The 20020-nt window shown below is 47.4% G+C and overlaps 1 protein-coding gene across 2 annotated transcripts in view; it reads right to left on the bottom strand.

Annotated features, from left to right (window-relative positions):
* Window positions 1-1526: 1526 nt before the first annotated feature.
* Window positions 1527-20020, bottom strand: part of LOC121294025 (BMP and activin membrane-bound inhibitor homolog) — a 55872-nt gene continuing 37378 nt past the window's right edge. For both annotated transcript variants that reach the window (XM_041217515.1, XM_041217516.1), the window contains one exon: window positions 1527-2380. In XM_041217515.1, coding sequence (XP_041073449.1) covers window positions 1962-2380 — 419 coding nt within the window. In that variant the 3' untranslated portion in view covers window positions 1527-1961. The remainder of the gene's footprint in view (window positions 2381-20020) is intronic.

Here is a 20020-nt window from a genome sequence, read left to right as displayed (position 1 = left end):
TTCAGGCAAATAGTTTAGGCAGAGCACAGAGAGCTTTACTCTGTACCAACTCCACTACTGTTGTATCATGCAGCTGCCAGGATGGTGGAAGGTGAGCTAGATGAATCTTGGTCTTTCTTAGCCCAGCAATTCTTGTGGTTCACACTCAGTTTTGTATTTCACCATATTGGTTTATATCTTTCCCTGATGGCTTTGCATTTGCTGCCTGCCCTGTTCCTCCCAAGTTTTGTTGCATTGGGCTAAATTTTAGGTAGACTGTTGGGGGTGGGTGGGGGTGGAAGGTCCCACCATCGAAGCTGAAATTTGGGGGGGGTGGTGGGCAAGGGGCCACATTTTGTCAGCAACATTCAATTAAATGGCTACCACCCCCATTAAGGGCAGTGGCTCATTCCCAAGAGCTGCTGGCAGCTTTTTATTCTTTCATGGATGTAGGTGACGCTGGCAAGGCCAGCATTTGTTGCCCATGCCTAATTGCCCTTGAGCTGTGTGGCTTGCTAGGCCATTTCAGAGGGCAATTAAGAGATAACCAGATTGCTGTGGATCTGGAGTTACGTGTAGATCAGACCAAGACAAGATGGCATGTTTCCTTCCCTCAAGGACATTAGTGAACCAGATGTTTTTTAGATCAATTATAGTTATCATTGAGAATAATTTTCAATTTGAGATTTTTCTTATTAATTGAATTTAAATGCCACTAACTGCTGTGGTGAGATTTGAACCTGTGTCCCCAGACCATTAGCCTGGGACTCTGGATTTGTAGTCCAGTGACATCACCACTATGCCATCATCTTGCCCAAGCTCAACAATCCCAGCAATGCCACCCCTAGCAGTGGCCACTATGGGGGCTGCATCTGTAGGGTGAGGGTGCATTGATGGTAATGCACCCTCACAATCAGGTAAGTGGGGTCATGAGGGTGCTGGGGTCAGCCAGACAAGCTCCAGGAAGGGTAGCAGGTGTGGTGGGGGGGGGGGGGGGGGGGGGCGCGGTGGGGTGTCACTCAGGGCAGGCAGCGCCATTGCCATGGAGACAGACCTTGCTATCAAGGGGCCCTTCTCTCCATGAGCCAAGGAGTGCCCAAAAACGTGGACATACCACACACCACCCCACCTCTCCAAATGGAGCCCACTGGGTGGCCACCAGGGTTTACCTGTCAATCTCATCATACAGCAGAGGGCCACCCCTATCACTGGTAAGATATCAGTGATGGCAGGGAGAAGCCTTTAATTGGCCACAGAATTGGCTCAATTGAGCTCCAAGTAAGTGGGCCACCTGCCACCTTTCACACTACTGTCAAAACGGCATGGCGGCAGGAAGATGATGGGCACACCACCCACTGCCTTCTGATGCCATTTTGCCAGCATTCCCACCTCCCAACTCATGCCCAAAAAGGCTAGTGAAATTCAGTCCCATGTGCCACCATCCTCCATTGTTTTGCAAAATGTCATTGCCAGGATAAGAGAATGAGGTGAAGTTTGTCCTGTAGGCAGAATATATGAAACGAAATCAGATAAAGGTACCAAAAAGATTACCATGTTAACAAAATTTGTAATTATAATGTACATTATGATACAATTATCATTCAGATGGTGTGTATCTGTAAATAAGCCTGACATCCATGATCCATCAGTATTTGAAATTCTTATTCAGCAGGGTCTGATTGGAGTTTACAGTCTGGCAATTACATCAGAGAAAAGCACTGGACTCTATATCTCACCCTCCATTCCCCCTACAAGAGATCACATGACATTGGCAAGTAAAACTGTGCCAGGGTATCAAAAATAGAAACCCAGAAACTGGCACCAAACCAAGTCAAAAACTACAAAATAGCATTGCCAATTGGTTCATTATTAATCATGACTGTATTTTCATAGAAATAAGAGGCCAATTTTAAACTTGCATGATTAACTGTGAGCCTTGGGATTTACCAGGCAAGTTAATAGTTAAGCAGAAACACCCCTAATCACACCAAGGTTGGCTTCTTGTGGACATTGTGTACATCCCAAGGAAAAAATGAGCCGAGTTTTTCACTGTACGGGTCCAAGTGCTGTTGCTTATTATGCACCATGCAGTAGTTTTCATGGTCTCTGGCAGACATCATCGTGGCTTCAAGGTCCAAGTTTCCCACCAGGAATTTTTCTACGGGAGGCTTCTGAAAGCTATAATGCAGCCGCGAGACCATCTGCTCATGCTGCCGCTGCAGGCGCCTGTTTTCACTCCGCAGCATTCGTAGGGCTAACATAACCAGCAGCACCAAGATGAAGGCACCCGCAATGCATACAGCTATCACAGCTGCCCTGAACCAGATCTCCTTGGCATTGGCCTCTTGCTGGTGGGCCAGGTTCCGATTCCCAGAGGCCTGCTGCTTCTTGGCTCGTCGGTCTGAAATCGGATCGAGAGGCCATGTTAGCAATTTATTGTAACTCAAGTTTATTTCTAATCAGTGTAGACGTTTGACTATTCCAACGAAAAAGATGAAAACATACACCAATTCACAATTCTGTGCCTTTCACTGTACAACATTAATATAGTGTAGTGTAAACTGCAAGATTTCTTAAAATCATAGAATCAAAAGACACAGGAGAAGACTATTTGGCTTATCCTATCCATATTGGCTCTTAATCTGTGGGATGAATTGCACAGCAGAGTAGCAGCAAAAATCCATGCACTCTCAGTAATTTAAGTGTTTTGATGTTGGTTTTTGCTTATTGGCTCCGGATTTGATGGAGCAATCCTTGTTGGAAATATGCTTGTGTGGATGCCAGGATGAGGAGAAGATTGGCCTCAGCTGCGATGCCCACCATGGTTGAGAACCACAGCATCAGCTATCAGAGTGTCAGCTTTGGCTCAGTAGGTAGCACTGTTGTTTCTGAGTCAGGAGGTTCTGGGTTCATATCCTACTCCAGGGTTTCAGGACAAAATGCAAGACTAACAGTCTAGTGCAGTGGTGAGCCAGTGTTGCACTCTTAGATGAGCTGTTGTTTGGGTGCCATGTTGAACTGAAGCCCTGCCTTCTCTCTCAGGTAGATGGTAAAAATCCCATGCCACAATTTTGAAATACATAGTTCTGGTGTTTTGGCCAATTTTTATCCCTCAATTAACATTACAAAAACAGATTATCTGGTTATTGGCACATTGCTGGTTGTGGGAGCTTGCTGTGTGCAACTTGACTTTTGTGTTTTATATATTATAACCGTGACTGCACATCCAAGAAGTACATAATTGGTCATAAAGCACATTAGGGCATCTGGCAGTCATGAAAGGTGCTATGCAAATGCAAGTCTTTTGTCTTTACATGTTTTCATATGAATAATGACCATTTTGGTATGGAGTCAACACCTTCAGATGAGCCACTGGAGGGAGAAATTTGGCAGAGAATGAAACAGTTGATCCATTGCTGTAGAAACAGCCCTTTAGTATAAATGCTATAGTTTCCACAGCATCAAGAACAGGCACTGTAGAAAGAGGTTTACCAGTATAATTGGGCTTCTAGAGTGCTGAGTTGCAGAACATCCTGATCTCTCATATCTGAACACTCTCCAACACAATACCATTTTGAAGGATCTTTGGTCTAAACATGCAAGGATTCAAGTTAAGACTGTTTGCAATACCCCTCGCTGTAACATTAGTTTTCAAAAGAACCAATTTTTTTTTCTCTCATGTAGAGCCACTGCTGTGCATCATGTAGCATTTGAGAGCAGTATTTGCCTTCAGAATTGTATGGCACTAAGCTAAGGTGCATTCTACCAAGAAAAGCACTGCATGGTGCATGGATACTTGACTATATATGTTATTTCCACAACCAGCAGCATAGTGCTGTCAACATTTCCTAATTTAATAGCATTATAACTTAAAGACACTTCAAGGAAGTCACTTGGAAAATCCTTAAAATCTAACTTGAAATGATTAAAAAGTTGGCATAACACACAAACTGACTAATGTGAGGCTGCAGTTGTATTGGAACACCTAATTGATCCAATATCTGAAGCCAAAGCCTGACCTCACACTAATCTCATTAGTTATATTACATATTATTACTGTGAGAATAAAAGCCCTCTTAAGCCCCTCATTGCCTCTTTTCAGGAAGGCCTGCCACATCTTGGGCCAGTCAGGCGCATGGGCAGGCCAGCTGTGGGCTTCCCCCAGGATCAAAGTTCAAGAAGTGCCAATCCGAGGCCAGCAGCTCTATTGAATGGTAGCGCCACCAGGGAGGCAGTGGCTGCTGCTGGTATGACACCCTCCCCAAATCCAGGATCATTGCATGACCCAGGACACAGACGAGTGATGGTGGGAAGTGGGTCGCGAGGTGGGGAGCAGATGAGGTGGCTCTCAACTGCACCCCCACCCCCCTCTTTCCCAATGCTAAGTCCCTTTATCAGGCACTGAGTGATCAGGCATCTGTACAGATCTCTGGGAGCTTGCGAGCAACCCTGCACAAGTTTGCTGGCGAACCCTCCTGCCTGCCACTGGGCTAGTACCAGCAGCGACAAGGTGAGACCCTTAAGTGGGCATTAATTGGCCACTTAGAGGGCCTCAATTGGCAGTAGGGCAGGAGGGCTGTTCACAAGTCTCCCCGCCACAGCCTTAACCAGCTTGAAGTTGGGAAAGCAGCGGGCCCCCCACCTGCCACCCTCCCGCCAGATTAAATGCCCGCCACCAAACTAGCCACGGGGGAGAGCACAAGATTCTACCCTTAATCTAACGGTGCAATTTAATTGTAATTCATGTTCTGAAGTTATCTATTATTTTTACTATCTTTTTTATGAGGTACACTGTCATTTCACTACTTCCATTCAAGGTTGAAGAATCTTATTTTCTCCAGCTTTTCCTCACGACTCAGCCCATAGACGACCACATATCTCCTCTCTGCATTGTCCCCAAAGCTTGAGTGTTTCTCTTTTGTGTCTCACTGGCTAAAGCTGGATGCTGTACTCCAGATGTAGTCTGGCCAGGTCAATGTACATCCTTCAAGCTGGAGAGATCCTACAGGCTGTATCTTGCAAGGCAGTGCATGGAGTCAGTGAAAGATGATTACATTGGATTTCTTCAAATCAAACAATCAACGAGGATTATTCTAAACAGTTTCTATTCAAGGAGGAATTTAATATCGTGGAACTCCTGTCCTGGATCCTTATATCATGCATTCTGTGAAACTATAGTAAAATAGTATATGTTTTAAAATCAAATGATGATTCATGAAGTTACATGTCAAAATATTTATTATTTAATGAGCTATTGACATAATTTCTTTTCTGTTAATAAGAGTATTTAGTCTGTATCTGATCAGGGAATTCATATTTTCCTTACAGTTAGAAGGCATTCCCTTTATGTTAGATTCATAAACAATTATTTTCCCACCAATTCACACAGAAATAGTAGCATCTAGTTACACAGCTGCTTAATAACCAGATATACTTATAAACAAACACCAAGTACTCGGGTCAAGGGATCAGCTTCTCCTTGTGCAACATCACTTAACTCATTCTCTGCTTCACAAGCTTTCTCCTGTCAACATGCTACCAAAATCCAATCATTAGAGCTGAGGCTGAACTCACAGGGTGGATTCATCCCATATTTGCATTAGGTGCAGTAGCAGGCAGGTAAAACACCAGCTGTAATTGTGGGCTTTCATGCTGTATCGTCCCAAACGCTCTGCATTAGTTATGCATTCCCGGGAAGCATGCCATTTCGATGGTGGGCGGGCTCTCATTCGCCCGCCACGCCATCACCTCACCGCTTCATCGAGCCGGGCGCAATATTTAACATCCAGCTGCATGCACACCACTCGGTGCTTCCAGCTCACAACTACTGCAGGTAAGATGTCCACAAAAGGCAAAAAGACTGCAGCCCCTAGGTTTAGTGACGTATCACAGGAACGCCTTTTGGACGCCGTAGAGGCTTGCCATGATGTCCCCTATGTCCACTCTGACCGCAGAATGGGCAGCGGCATGACCAACCAGGCTTGGGAGGCAGTGGCAATGGTGGCTAGTGCCAATGCTGCACAGAAGAGGTTGGCCATCCTGAATAATCTCATCCCTGCAGCCAGGGCAGGGCAACCATCTCATCACTCTAAACTCACACACTCAAGCCTGCGACACATTCACTGGCATCTCACTCACTGCCAACTCAAGGGACATCACCACTCATTGTCACACACATACCCTCACATCTTCATCTGGCTTCATCTCCTCTGGACTCTGCCTCCTCAGCCCTCACCATCTTGAGGCCACTTGCACAGATCAACATGTGACCCACACACACACCATAGGTTACCCTCCTTCCCCAGTACAGCCCTCGTTCTAAAGCCTCTTCCCTTGCTTGACGCCACTTCTCCCTCTTCGCCAAGCAAGCCCTAGTCATGCAGCCATTGAAAAGCCACCCACATATGGCTGATCTGTTGGTAGAGACCTGCCGTGTGCCCCCCTAAAAGTGATGTGGTGCTGTCTGTGAAGCCTGGCGCTGATGACTGCGCGTGCTGACCAAAGCAAGGTAGGCAGAAAACCTTGAAGTCCTGAGCGAAGTGCAGCCCACCAAGTGCACGTCCATTATGTGCTGTTATGAAATAAGTTGACGTGCTTTCCCCCCAATGTGGGCGGACGATCCAGCGGGGTGGAAGGATTCCGACAGGCTGGCCTAATAATGATATACAGATGTATTACAACAAGGTCCCCAACATCTGATGGCGGGAAATGCGGCCTGCCGTCGGCGGGCTGAGCAGATGATCACAAACTGGTTTCACACCGTTGTGAAACTAATCACGCCATATTGTCCGCTCACACCACCAAAGACACCCAACGCTGGCGGGCACAGAAAATCTCGGCCATTGACTGGATTCAACATAGGAACTGTTAGGCACAGGAAAAGGTCATTTGATACAACAAGGCTATCGTTTCTCAATAAGCCAACCCCACTAATGCTATTTATCTCACCTCTCGATTACTACTCTTTCCAAATACACATCCAGTTATCTCATGAAGACATTTATACTTCAGTGGCTTTCGCTCTGTGATTTTCTTTCAAAACGATATTATTTGGGTGAAAAATTTCCATGTGAGCTTACCTCAGACCCTTAGCCTCCTAATTCTTAAAATTGTGTCCCCTGAGCTTTGGACTCTTCATCATAGTCAGCATAATTTTCTTGATTACCTTTGTCAACCGTTGGTCATGAGTGATAAAGTTTAAAAGACCTAAACTTCCAGGTTAACTGAAATGCTCCTGGTTTCTAAGGTTACAATAGTAGCTAGTCTGGTCTACAGAAGAGACTTTTCTCAATTTTGAGTATATGTAATGTACACATCCAAAGTTAATGGAGAGTTGTGTGACATACTGCACAATGCAGTTTAGCTGGAAGCTTCTGTCCAGTGCAATATTGCAAGTTGGATTTTTTCTTCATCCCATTGCTGAGAGTAACAGGCAGAGAGGAGTGAAATTTGGAGCGGAATCATCCCAGATTTCCACTAAATGCGGTGATGGGCGGGATTTACCCACCGGCCACAATGGCGGCTTTTCCCATTGTATTGTCCCAAACCCGCCGCATTAATTATACATTCCCGGGAAACACGCCGTTTCCATGGTGGGCAGGCTCTCATTCACCCGCCATGTCATCACCTCACCGCTTCATCATGCTGGGCGCCATATTTAAAGTCCAGCTGCGCACACACCTCTCAGTACTTCCAGCCCACGACTGCTGCACCGAGACATGGTCCCAAAAGCCAAAAAGCTTTAGTGATGTGTCCCTTGAGCTCCTTTTAGATGCCATGGAGGCCCGCCATGATGTCCTCTACCCCTATTCTGGCCGCAGGAAGGGCAGTGGCATCATCAAACCAGCATGGGAGGCGGTGGCAGCAGCGGTCAGTGCCAATGCCCTGCAAAAGAGGACAGCTGCCCAGTGCCACGAAAGGATGAATGGTCTCATCCGTTCACAGAATCACAGTGCAGAAGAGGCCCTTCGGCCCATCAAGTCTGCACCGACATGTGAGAAACACCTGACCTACCGACCTAATCCCATTTACCAGCACTTGGCCCATAGCCTTGAATTATGATGTGCCAAGTACTCATCCAGGTATTTTTTAAAGGATGTGAGGCAACCCGCCTCCACCACCCTTCCAGGCAGCGCATTCCAGACCATCACCACCCTCTGGGTAAAAAAGTTTTTCCCTCACATCCCCCCTAAACCTCCTGCCCTTCATCTTGAACTTATGCCCCCTTGTGACTGACCCTTCAACTAAGGGGAACAGCTGCTCCCTATCCACCCTGTCCATGCCCCTCATAATCTTGTACACCTCGATCAGGTCGCCCCTCAGTCTTCTCTGCTCCAACGAAAACAACCCAAGTCTATCCAACCTCTCTTCATAACTTCAAAGTTTCATCTCAGGCAACATCCTGGTGAATCTCCTCTGCACCCCCTCCAGTACAATCACATCCTTCCTATAATATGGTGACCAGAACTGCACTCAATACTCCAGCTGTGACCTCACCAAGGTTCTATACAACTCCAACATGACTTCCCGACTTTTGTAATCTATGCCTCGATTGACAAAGGCAAGTGTCCCATATGCTTTTTTCACCACCCCATTAACATGGCCATCCTTCTTCAGAGATCTATGGACACACATGCCAAGGTCCCTTTGTTCCTCAGAACTTCCTAGTGTCATGCCATTCATTGAATATTTCCTTGTCAAATTAGTCCTTCCAAAGTGTATCACCTCACACTTTTCAGGGTTAAATTCCATCTGCCACTTATCTGCCCATTTGGCCATCCCATCTATATCTTCCTGTGGCCCAAGACTCTCAACCTCACTGTTAACCATCCAGCCAATCTTTGTGTCATCCACAAACTTACTAATCCTCCCCCCCACATTGTCATCTATGTCATTTATATAAATGACGAATAATAGGAGACCCAGCACAGATCCCTGTGGTACGCCACTGGACACTGGCTTCCAGTCACTGAAGCATCCTTCTGTCATCACCCTCTGTCTTCTACAACTAAGCCAATTTTGAATCCACCTTATCAAATTACCCTGTATCCCATGTGCATTTGCCTTCTTTATAAGTCTCCCATGTGGATCTTGTCAAAGGCTTTGCTGAAATCCATATAAACTACATCAACTGCACTACCCTCATCTACACCCCTGGTCACGTCCTCAAAAAGTTCAATCAAATTTGTTAGGCATACCTCCCTCTGACAAAGCCATGCTGACTATCCCTGATCAAACCTTACCTTTCCACGTGGAGATAGATTCTCTCCTTCAGAATTGTTTCCAATAGTTTCCCTACCACTGACGTGAGCCTCACTGGCCTTTGGTTCCCTGGCTTATCTCCACGGCCCTTCTTAAATAGCAGAACCACATTAGCTGTTCTCCAGTCCTCTGGCACATCTCCTGTGGCCAGAGAGGAATCAAAAATTTGGGTGAGAGCCCCTGCGATCTCCTCCCTTGCCTCCCTCAGCAGTTTGGGACACAAATCATCCAGACCTGGAGATTTGTCCACTTTTAAGCCTGCCAACACCTCCAATACCTTGTCACTCCCTATATCAATTTGCTCAAGAACCTCGCTGTCTGTCTCCCTGAGTTTGATACTTTCATCCTCATTCTCTTGGGTGAAGACGGACGCGAAGTATTCATTCAACACTCTACCAATGTCCTCTGGCTCCACCCATAGATTGCCCCCTTGGTCCCTACATTCTCCCTGGTTATCCTCTTCCCATTGATATACTTATAGAATTTCTTGGGATTTTCCCTACTTTTACCAGCCAGAGTTTTCTCATATCCCCTCTTTTGCTCTCCATTTGCTTTCTTAAGCTCCACCCTGCACTTTCTGTATTCTACTAATGCCTCTGCTGATTTGCTTCCCTTGTGCCTGCTAAAAGCCTCTCTTTTCCTTCTCATTGTATCCTGAATATCTCTAGTCATCCATGGTTCTCTGGGCTTGTTACTCCTTCCTATCGCCCTAGAGCGAACATGTTGAGCCTGCACCCACCCCAATTCCTTTTTGAACGCCCCTCACTGCTCCTCTGTAGATTTCCCCACAAGTAGCTGTTCCCAGTCTACCTTGGCCAGATCCTGCCTCATTTTACTGAAATCCACTCCACCCCCATCCAAAACATTTTTTTGCAACTTGTTGATTTCTCTGTCCATAACAAACTTAAATTATACAATGTTGTGGTCGCTCTCACTAAAGTGCTCCCCCACCACCACCTCAACCACCTGCCCAGCTTCATTCCCCAGAATTAGGTCCAGCACTGCGCCATCCCTTGTTGGACCCTCTACATATTGACCTAAAAAGTTCTCCTGTACACATTTCAAGAAATCCACTCCATCCAAGCCCTTAACACTATGTCTATCCCAAGTAATGTTGGGAAAGTTAAAATCACCTAATATAATTACCCTATTGTTATTGCTTTTACACACCTCCGCAAATTGTGCACATATTTGCTCCTCAATTTCCCGTTGACTTTCTGGGGGTCTATAATAAACACCTAACAATGTGGCTGCCCCTTTTTTATTCCTAAGCCCTACCCACTTCTTACTGCAGTAACTGACTCCTTAACTAATAATGCAATGCCTCCTACTCTTTTACCCCCTCCCCTGTCTCGCCTGAAGATTCTATATCCTGGAATGTTGAGCTGCCAATCCTGCCCCTCCCTCAACCACGTCTCAGTGATGGCTACTATATCGCAATTCTATGTGTCAATCCTCAACCTTAACTCATCCGTTTTACCTGTAATACTCCTGGCATTAAAGTAGAGGCCATCCCGACTTGCCTTACTCCCTTGAAACTTAATGGAGCTGTACTCCCTCTGACTTGATTGTTTTGCAGTAGTATGATGTGTCCCTATTCTGCTAACCTTATGTGTCCCCTCCCCCTGCTAAATTAGTTTAAACTCCTCCCAACAGCACTAGCAAACCCGCCTGCAAGGATACTAATCCCGCTGTGGTTCAGAGATAGACCACCCCGCTTGTATGGGTCCCACCTTCCCCAGAAATGGTCCCAGGGGTCCAGGAATCAAAAACCCTCTCACCTGCATCAACTCTTAAGCCACGTATTCATCTGCACTTTTCTCCTATTTCTGTGCTCGCTAGCATGTGGCACTGGGAGTAATCCAGGGGATAACAGCCCGAGAGGTCTTGCTTCTTAGTCTACTGCCTAACTTCCTGAATTCTTGATGCAAGAACTCATCCCTCTTTCTACCTATGTCATTGGTACCAACATGTACCATGACCTCTGCCTTATCACCCTCCCCCATCAGGATGCCCTGCAGCCATTCAGTGACATCCCGGACCCTGGCACCAGGGAGGCAACACACCATCCTGGAGTCATGTTGACGGCCACAGTAGAGCCTATCTGTTCCCCTGACTATAGAATCCCTGATTACTATTGGTCTTCCTCTCTTCCTCCCCTCCTGTACAGACAGGCTGCTTGTGGTGCCAGAAGCTTGGCTCTGTCTGCACTCCCTGGAGGAACCAGCGCCTTCATCAGCCTCCAAAACGGAATACCGATTTGCAAGCAGGACCCCAGGGGTCTCCTGAACTACCTGCCTGTTTCTCTTGGACTGCCTGGTGATCACCCATTCCCTTCCTTCCTCAAGTCCCTTCAGCTGTGGTGTGACCACCTCTCTAACTGTGCTATCCACGATGCTCTCAGACTCGCGGATACTCCACAGTGTCCCCAGCCGCCATTCCAGCTCTGAAACCCGAGCTTCCAGGAGCTGCAGCTGGACACACTTCCTGCACACAAGTTGGTCCCAGGCATTGCAAATGTTCCCGGTTTCCCACATGAAGCTGAGCTAAGTCACTCTTCTCATCACTCTCAACTCACACGCCCACAAACCCATTACACATCCACGGGGATTTCACACCAAGGGACAAGCCCACTAACTCTCACATGCACTCTCACATCTCCATCAGGCTCATATCCTCTGGAGCTCACATCCTCATCCTGTCCATGGCTCCGCTCACCACACAAACATTCCATGCAGTGCCATGCGTCCTGCTCACACTCGCCAACTGTTTCCATGCAGGAGAAGCTGGCTCACAACAGCAGGGATTGGTCCCAGACCAGGGGTGGAGTGGCCCACATTAGGGCCCTCACTCACTTTGAGGAGTGTGCCATCACGCTGACTGTTGAGGACGTGGACCATGCCTGCAGTGATGGTGAGATCGGCGGTGAACACCCACATGAGGATCCTGCACCACATCATCCCTCTCTCTCCTGCTTTTGACTCTGCTGCCATGCATTAATTATCTCTGCTTTGGTTCACAGGGAGCTCTGCCAAGCGACCGACACCCTCAGCCAGCCAGTCCCTCAGCTCCATTTATGTCCTCACCTCCAGCCAAGAGGACACCTCCTCCATTGAAGAGCTGGAAATAAGCAGCCTGGAAGACCCATCACAAAGCTTACCCACACCCTCCACCTGCAACAGAGTCACACACCTCAGTGGGATCTAGATCTAGAGCAGGCTCGGGTTCACAATCTGATGGTCACCACACAGACACACGTCCGCAGCAGGAGGAGGCAGGTTCAGCTAAGCACCCTGGCACTGGGAGGACTGTTAGGGAAGAAGCATTTCTGAGGTCCGAATCAGATGATGAACCTTTGGATTAGGCCTTCCAACCCATCGTGGAGAGTCAGCAGAAGGCATGGGAACATCGTGCGGAGCTGTTGGAGGCCCTCAGCAGAACAGCTCGCAAGTCGGAGGAGTAGTTGCGCCTGCTCTCTGATGAAGTGATATCCACATGTGCATATATGGAGGTCTCCATGGGAAGGATGGTGGAGGCTATGGAGATCCTGGTCCAGCAGAACGCAGAGATGCACGTAGGCCTGCACTCCATCGCGGGAGCCATGCGTGAGTTCCTGCAGTGGCAATGTGCGAAGGTAACAGGGCAGCTCAATGTCCCTCCAGGTGCTCCTTCTCCTCAATTAGCCAGGCCAGGGCCCTTGGGCACCCGAAGGGAGGAGGAGATGCAGCTGGGCATCCCTGGGCCATGCACTCAGGAATCCCAGGCTGTCCACTCCGAGTCCCCTTTGCCTGTGAGCCCCTCAACTTCGTCCTCTGTCACTGCAGAGGGAGCAGCCAGCCCACGAGTGATCCTGGAGGGACAAGTGTGTATGTGGCAAGGTCTTTCGGAGCCTGGTGCAATCAGTCTCTGATGCATGCAGATCCTGCCCGCATCACACTCACCTCAATATCCTGAGCATTTTCAATGCTGCCTTCTGGGGTTCACTTTCAGTTGTCCATCTGAGCTGACCTGCATCTCCGCCCATGCACTGATCACACTCCCATGCAGCCCTTGATCTCGCCCACACAAATTTTGTTTCACTTTTGATTTGGACAGGGTGATGATGATTCAGTTTCACATTAACTCTGCTGTCTTTTCCCCTCCCCCAGCCACCCGTTTCCTTTCCCCCATCACTATCGACCCCTCTGGCATCACCTTCCACCCCCCCTCCCTGACCTATGAGCCATAACCCTTTTTGTTTGGGGATTCCTGGTGAACATGCACATTCCCTTCCTTCTTGAAAATCCCACCCCCATCCACATTAATCTCCCCAACCTCCTCGTCCCCACCCCCAGGGTCCGTGTCTGCCTCTGAATCCCCACCAACCACCCTCACTGTCCCTTCTACCGCTACCGTTGAACACCCACTCTCCCACCCTACCGCCCCACTCACCATTCCCTCATACCACGCCCACCATCAGTTCACTCCCCAGGAGACAGTCATGGACTCACCAGACCCCTCTCTTGCACATTTACCCGGGTATCCCTCCCTCTGGACCCCTTCACCCCTGAAACCCTTCCCCCCTATGGATCCCTTCCCACCCCCCAGAACCCCTTCTCCCCTCTGGACTCCTTCCTCACCTAACCCTTTCCTCCCCCCCGGTCACCTTCTCCCCGGGAAGGTGGGAGCCAGGGTGGGAGCTGTCTTACCCTGGAATCCCTTCCCCCCCACCTTAGTCCTCCCACCCCACCCGGACTTCCCCCACCTGTTTAGTTCCTCCCTTTCCTTATTTCTTCTGCCAACATTAGTCCTGACTCCATCCTCCAGCCTTACTCCTTTCCCCTTCCTGACTTCCTCAAACACCCTCATTCTTCCACTAGATTTACTTCTTCCCCCTTCCCAACTCCTTCCTCCACCCATACCTCTTCCTCCTCCGGACTCACTCTCTTTTCCACACGTTTTTCTCCCCCTGGACTTCCTCCCCCCCAGACTCCCTCCCTTCTCAACACACCCTCCTCACTCCAAACTCCTTCCCTACACCTTCACCCCCTTATACCTACTTCCCCAGTTGCCATCTTCTTTCCCGTGACCCCGTCCTCCCCATGTGCTCCCTCCCCCCTCCTAACATCACCCCCCTCAACACCTTCATTGCTCCATCTCCCAACCTTACCCTCCCGGCACCCTTATTCACCCCCTCCCAACCTCACCTACTGACACCTCATTCCCCCCTCCCAACCTTACCCCCTGACACCTTCAATTCCCCTCTCTCAACCTCTCCACTCCCCCAACGTGTCTTCCTCTCTCATTTGGTCCTAGACCTTCCTCTCCCACCCCCTTGACCATCATCCGTTGTGAACATCAACAGTGACTTTCCAACTTGCGTTAGCTGCTTCCCAGCAGAGCTGTGTCCATGAGAATCCACCCAGCATGCCATGCATGTTCCTACCGGACCCCATTGCTGTCAGGCTCCAGCATCTTCTGATCCTCAGATGTCCATGATGTGAGCAAGGCCCTGATAGTAAATCCCGACTCCTGCACATCACACTTGTCCAGATGTGTTCTGCACCAGAGTGTTTTCCTGCTGATTTAGGCAGATGATCCAGCTTGGTTTTGGGGGTGTGGGGGGGGGGGGGAATGAGTCCAGTGGGCTGGCCTTATAACGATATGCCGATGTATTACAATGAGGTTCCCGATGTTCGATGATGGGGAACATGGCCCACCGTCAAGGGGCTGAGCGGACAACTGCAGATTGGTTTTACGACATCGTGAAACTGATTTTTGGCTTTCTTGCCATACTGTCCGTTAATGCCACCGAACACACCTGACGCCCGCAGGCACAGAAAATTCCGTCCTTAGTCTTTTAACTCAAGTCTGTAGTGATAATGGGCCTGAATGAGGGAAAATTAATCGTGCTTAGCAAATTGTATGCTTCTGTCTAACGTCCAAATGCTGTAAAGCATGGAACTAACTAGGAAGAACCCAATTTTGATCCCTGGTCTGCTAAATTGGCTAATCTCTGCCTTAACAGCAAATGGCGATGTTACAATTGACCTTCTTAAGAAGCCCCAGAGAGGAAAAATGATCCCAAATTTCTGCCCCTGATCTCCTGGAAAGTGAGTGTTTACGGGCATTGGATCAGGACAGGATTAGACTTGGCTGTTATTTTCTCCCCCGCCCTCTAGTCAACTTGCCTGCCAGTATGGATTGTGCAGACTCACAAAGGAATATTGCCTTTTCAGGCAATGAACCAGGGACCAAATGGCTGCCAGCACTCAGTGAACCAAACCACAAGAGTCCCGCCCTCGCAAGAGCAAATTAGGGAAGAAAGTACAAAGAAGGTTGCAAACTGTGGGGCAGATTTTGAGGAAACATGAAGGGGTGGAGTACTCTGAAAATGGTGGGAATGAATTACTGCCCTGTCCCTGCCAACAGTCTTACAGACCTATTCACCCCAGGGCCTACTTTCCCATGATCGCAACATCTAATTGCATCAGATGTTTGGCTCTTCCAGATGCTAAGCAAGGTTTAATGACATTTCAAACAGTTTCCCCTTTGCATGCTCCACATGGTATTAGCTGCCCATCCAGGTGAAAAGGAGCCCAGAAACTTCTCCAGGATCTAAAACAATCAAACTGCCACACTGAAAATGCTCACAGGGTTTTCCCGATCTCCCCCCTGCCCTTGGAGAACAGACCCCCTCCTGACCTTCCAGCGTTCCTGATGTTGTAGCCCACAGCCAGTGGATTAGTACCTCTGGGTGCTTATTTTCCATTGGGGGCAGCAGGCCAACCCTATGCTAATGAGATCTGGCACTCAAAACAGACAAGTCCTCCCACCACTGAGATATCTTTACTGCTTTTCTTCCTCAGCCTCTGCACTGAGCGACTTCTCACCCTCAGTGACGTCTATCTCAACTCATTATGCAATCTCCCCTCTGAGTTGACTGCCCCAATTCATGCTTCTGGTCTCCATCTTGACTTTGCCATCTCAAGTGACTTTGCACCAATCACAGATAAGGCCACCTCTGTATCTCTTGTATCATTTTCCACCCAGGTCCCGCTTCCCATCCCAATCCTACTTCTTTCTGTATTCGCACCTGGAAAACAAACCTTCCTCCAATTCACTTGCAACTGCACTTTCAAAATCCCAACAGTTTAGCCTTTGGCCCTTCACTCACCTTCCCATTATACTAAATTGACTCTTATTAAAGTCAGAAATGTCATCCTATGGGAATCTGATAGAGGTAAATCATCCCTCTTAACCTGTCCATAGGCTTCAATATGGTTGATCACTCCAGCCTCTTCCAGTTAAGGCCTTTCCAGTGTCCAGCTGAGACTGCTCTCACCTGATTCCATTCTTGCCTATCTAATTGTAATCAGACTATCAACTGCAATGGCTTTGCACCCTTCTCCTGCACCATTACTTCTGGTAGCCCCCAAGGGTCTATCCTTGGCCCCTTCCTATTTCCCAATGTACATGCTGCCACTTGGTGACATCATCTCAAAACACAGTCAGTTTTCACGTGTAGCTGATGACACCCAGTTGTCCCTCACCACCACCCCTCTCAACCCCTCCACTGTTGCTAAATCATCAGATTGCTTATCCCACATCCAGTACTGGATGAGCAGAAATTCCCTCCAATTAAACTTTAGGAAGACCAAAGCCATTATCTATGGTCCCCATGACAAACTCAGTTCCCTAGCCATCCATCCCCTCCCTAGCAACTGTCTAAAGCTGAACTGTTCGCAACCCTGATGTCATGTTTGCCCTCAAATCTGAGCACCTGACCAAGTATTTGTGCCATCACTATGATAGCTGATTTCCATCTCTGTAATATTGCCTGAATCTGTCCCTGCCTTGGCTCTCCTGCTGCTGAAACCCTTGCTCGCTCCTTTGTTGCCTCTAAATTTGGCTATTTCCACTTACTGTGGGCCAACCTCTCACATTCTACCCTCCATAAACTTAAGGCCATCCAAAACTCTGCTGCCCATGTTCTTACTTGCACTAAGTCCCGTTCACTCATCACCCCTGAATTTACTGACTTATAACGGCTCCCAGTTAACTAACACCTCAATTTTAAAATACTCATCCTTGTTTTCAAATCCCTCTGTGGCTTCACCCCTTCCTATTTCTGTGATCTTCTCCAGCTCCACAATCCTCCGAGATACCTGCGCTCCTCCAATCCTGCTCTTTGGAGCATCTCCAATTTTAGTTGCACCACCATTGGTGGCCATGCCTTCCGCAGCCTGGGCACTAAGCTCCCAAATTCCCAACCTAAACCTCTCTCAATCTCTCTCCTCTTTTAAGTTGTTCCTTAAAACATACCTTTTTGACCAAGCTTTTGGCCAGCAGCCCTAATATCATCTTATGTCTTTACCACACTCCTGTGAAGCATCTTGATCATGTTAAAGGCCCTATATAAATACGAATTGTTTTTGCAGTTGTCAGGGCTACCAGATGGCTGATGGTCGCAATACATCAGCTAGCCACTCGAAACCTGCTCCCAGTCAGAATCTATCCCAGATTTTTTGTAAAGCTGGTCTATGTTATTTTTATTTCCCACTCACTCTCCTTTAGGACATTGTGCAACATGGGCAGATCCCTGAAAGGGATAGTGGCGATTAAGACTACCATGAAAGTCTCTATCACTGCCACTCGTGACTGAATGCTGATGGCCTGGGATGACTCAGTCTCCAATTGTTTTTCCCTCTTTCTTTGTGCAAACGTCTCCCTTCTACTCAGTTCTAGCCCTTGCCCCAAATATAGTGCAGCTGAGGGTCAGGAACTCACCATGGGGCAACCAGAGCTTTGTCACACAGTAATGCCATTCTGTTCAGGGTGTCAGAGCGCCAATGAGTTTTAGCACTGCAACATTCTTATGATCAGGAACACAGTCAGGCCCACCAACTCTCCCATACTAGGCGACTCAGCTTGAGAGTGCAGCTTCAAGCCAGTAACTTAGGCCATGGTTGTGAAACACGTAGGCAGCTAGTCCACAATCTGAAGCTCCAAGGAGAAGGTGACTGCACAATTTAAACAGGGCAAGTTCTTCTTTAAGAGGCAGAACAATTGGTAAAATGATTTCTGTAGCAGTTAAAGATCTTTTAAACAGGAGGAGGATCAGGGTGAAGTAATTAAAGCCCTATAATTGGTTCACCATGGCCTATAAATCAGTGGTTTCTAACTGTTACAGTTTAAGCTGATGGTTCGCATTCAAATTGCTGTTATTCATTACTTTAAACAGACTCCGTTTGTAAAGATATATATTTGTAAAATCGCATTTCTTCAGAAAAACTACATAAAGCTTAGTATTTAAAATAAAAATGACAGGATGTTTGTGTTCAATATCAATGACCCATCTTTAAACTATTACAGTTGGTAACACATTAACCCTCTCCTTGTTGAATCCCCTCTGCTTGTCTCTGGAACCCACAGATGTTTAAGATTACAGATGTAGCCTTTAAATTTCAAAATTGGAATGTGATAAATGTTGTGCACACATGTGTGTGCATTCATATAAATTGCACATACATGCAATACATGCATGCATTCATTCACTCTGATTAGAAAGCCTTGCATGTTCTTCCTGCATTCTGTCAGAATTGAACTCAAGACCCATTAGACTGCTTTCTATTCTGAGGCTGTATCAGTGCTACACTACCAGTGTCTGCAGAGTGAAAGAAACAATTTGGCAAGTTTGAAGCTACATTGTGGGCTGTGGCTGGTTCCGGCTCGTACTTCGCCTGCTACCCATACACAGTGGGCTCTGCATGTCAGAAAGAGTTATACTCCACACAGTGCAAATCTAAATAAATGTAGGATGGCTTGATTTTATTGCGCTCAGCAATCAGATCAGGGCCCAATTATCATCACCATTACATTGGTGTTCACTCGAACAACATGACACCTACACAAAGTGTAGGATCATTCAAGAGATTCCTCCCCTCCTTATTTCAGAACTCGAGGCTGAAGCAAGGCCTTGAATTCAGTTACCTGCCACCAACCAGCTGGCATAATTAATATTATACAAAAATTAATTGTTTTCTTATTGATTCTGTTCAATGATTCTATTGCAAGAGTGATAGTTTAAGGTTGTTTTGTTTTTGTAGTGAAAAGTACCTTCTTCTATCTTGAGGTATAGAGTTAGGAACATAGAAGGTAGGAGTGAGCCATTTGACCTGTCGAGCCTGCTCCGCCATGCAATGGCTGATCATTTATCTCTTACGCCATTTTCCCCCACTGTCCCCATATTCCTTGATATCATTAGTATCCAGAAATCTATCTGTCTTAACCATGCTCAATGATTGAGCTTCCACAGCCCTCTGGGGTAAAGAATCCCAAATATTCACCATCCTCTGAGTGAAGAAATTCCTCCTCATCTCAGTCTTAAATGGCCTGACCTTTATTCTGAGACTGTGTTCCCTGGTTCTAGACTCACCAGCCAGGGGAAGCAGCCAACAACATCTACCCTGTCACACCTGTCAGAATTTTGTAAGTTTTAATGAGATCGCCTCTCATTCTCCAAAACTCTAGAGAATTCAGGTCCAGTTTCCTCAATGTCTCCTCATAAGACAAACCCACCATCCCTGGGATTAGCCTGATGAACCTCTATTGCACTGCCTCTATGGCTAGTATATCCTTCCTTAGATAAGGAGACCAAGACCAAGTACACAATACTCCAGGTGCAGTCTCACCAAGGCTATGTACAATTGGAGCAAGACATCTTTACTCCTGTACTCAAATCCCCTTGTGATGAAGGCCAACATACCATTTGCACTGATAATTTTGACTTTGGTGATAA

This window comes from Carcharodon carcharias, chromosome 23, assembly GCF_017639515.1.
Source record: "Carcharodon carcharias isolate sCarCar2 chromosome 23, sCarCar2.pri, whole genome shotgun sequence".
NCBI classification, from domain to species: Eukaryota; Metazoa; Chordata; class Chondrichthyes; order Lamniformes; family Lamnidae; genus Carcharodon; species Carcharodon carcharias.
This window is presented reverse-complemented; position numbering and strand designations above follow the sequence as displayed.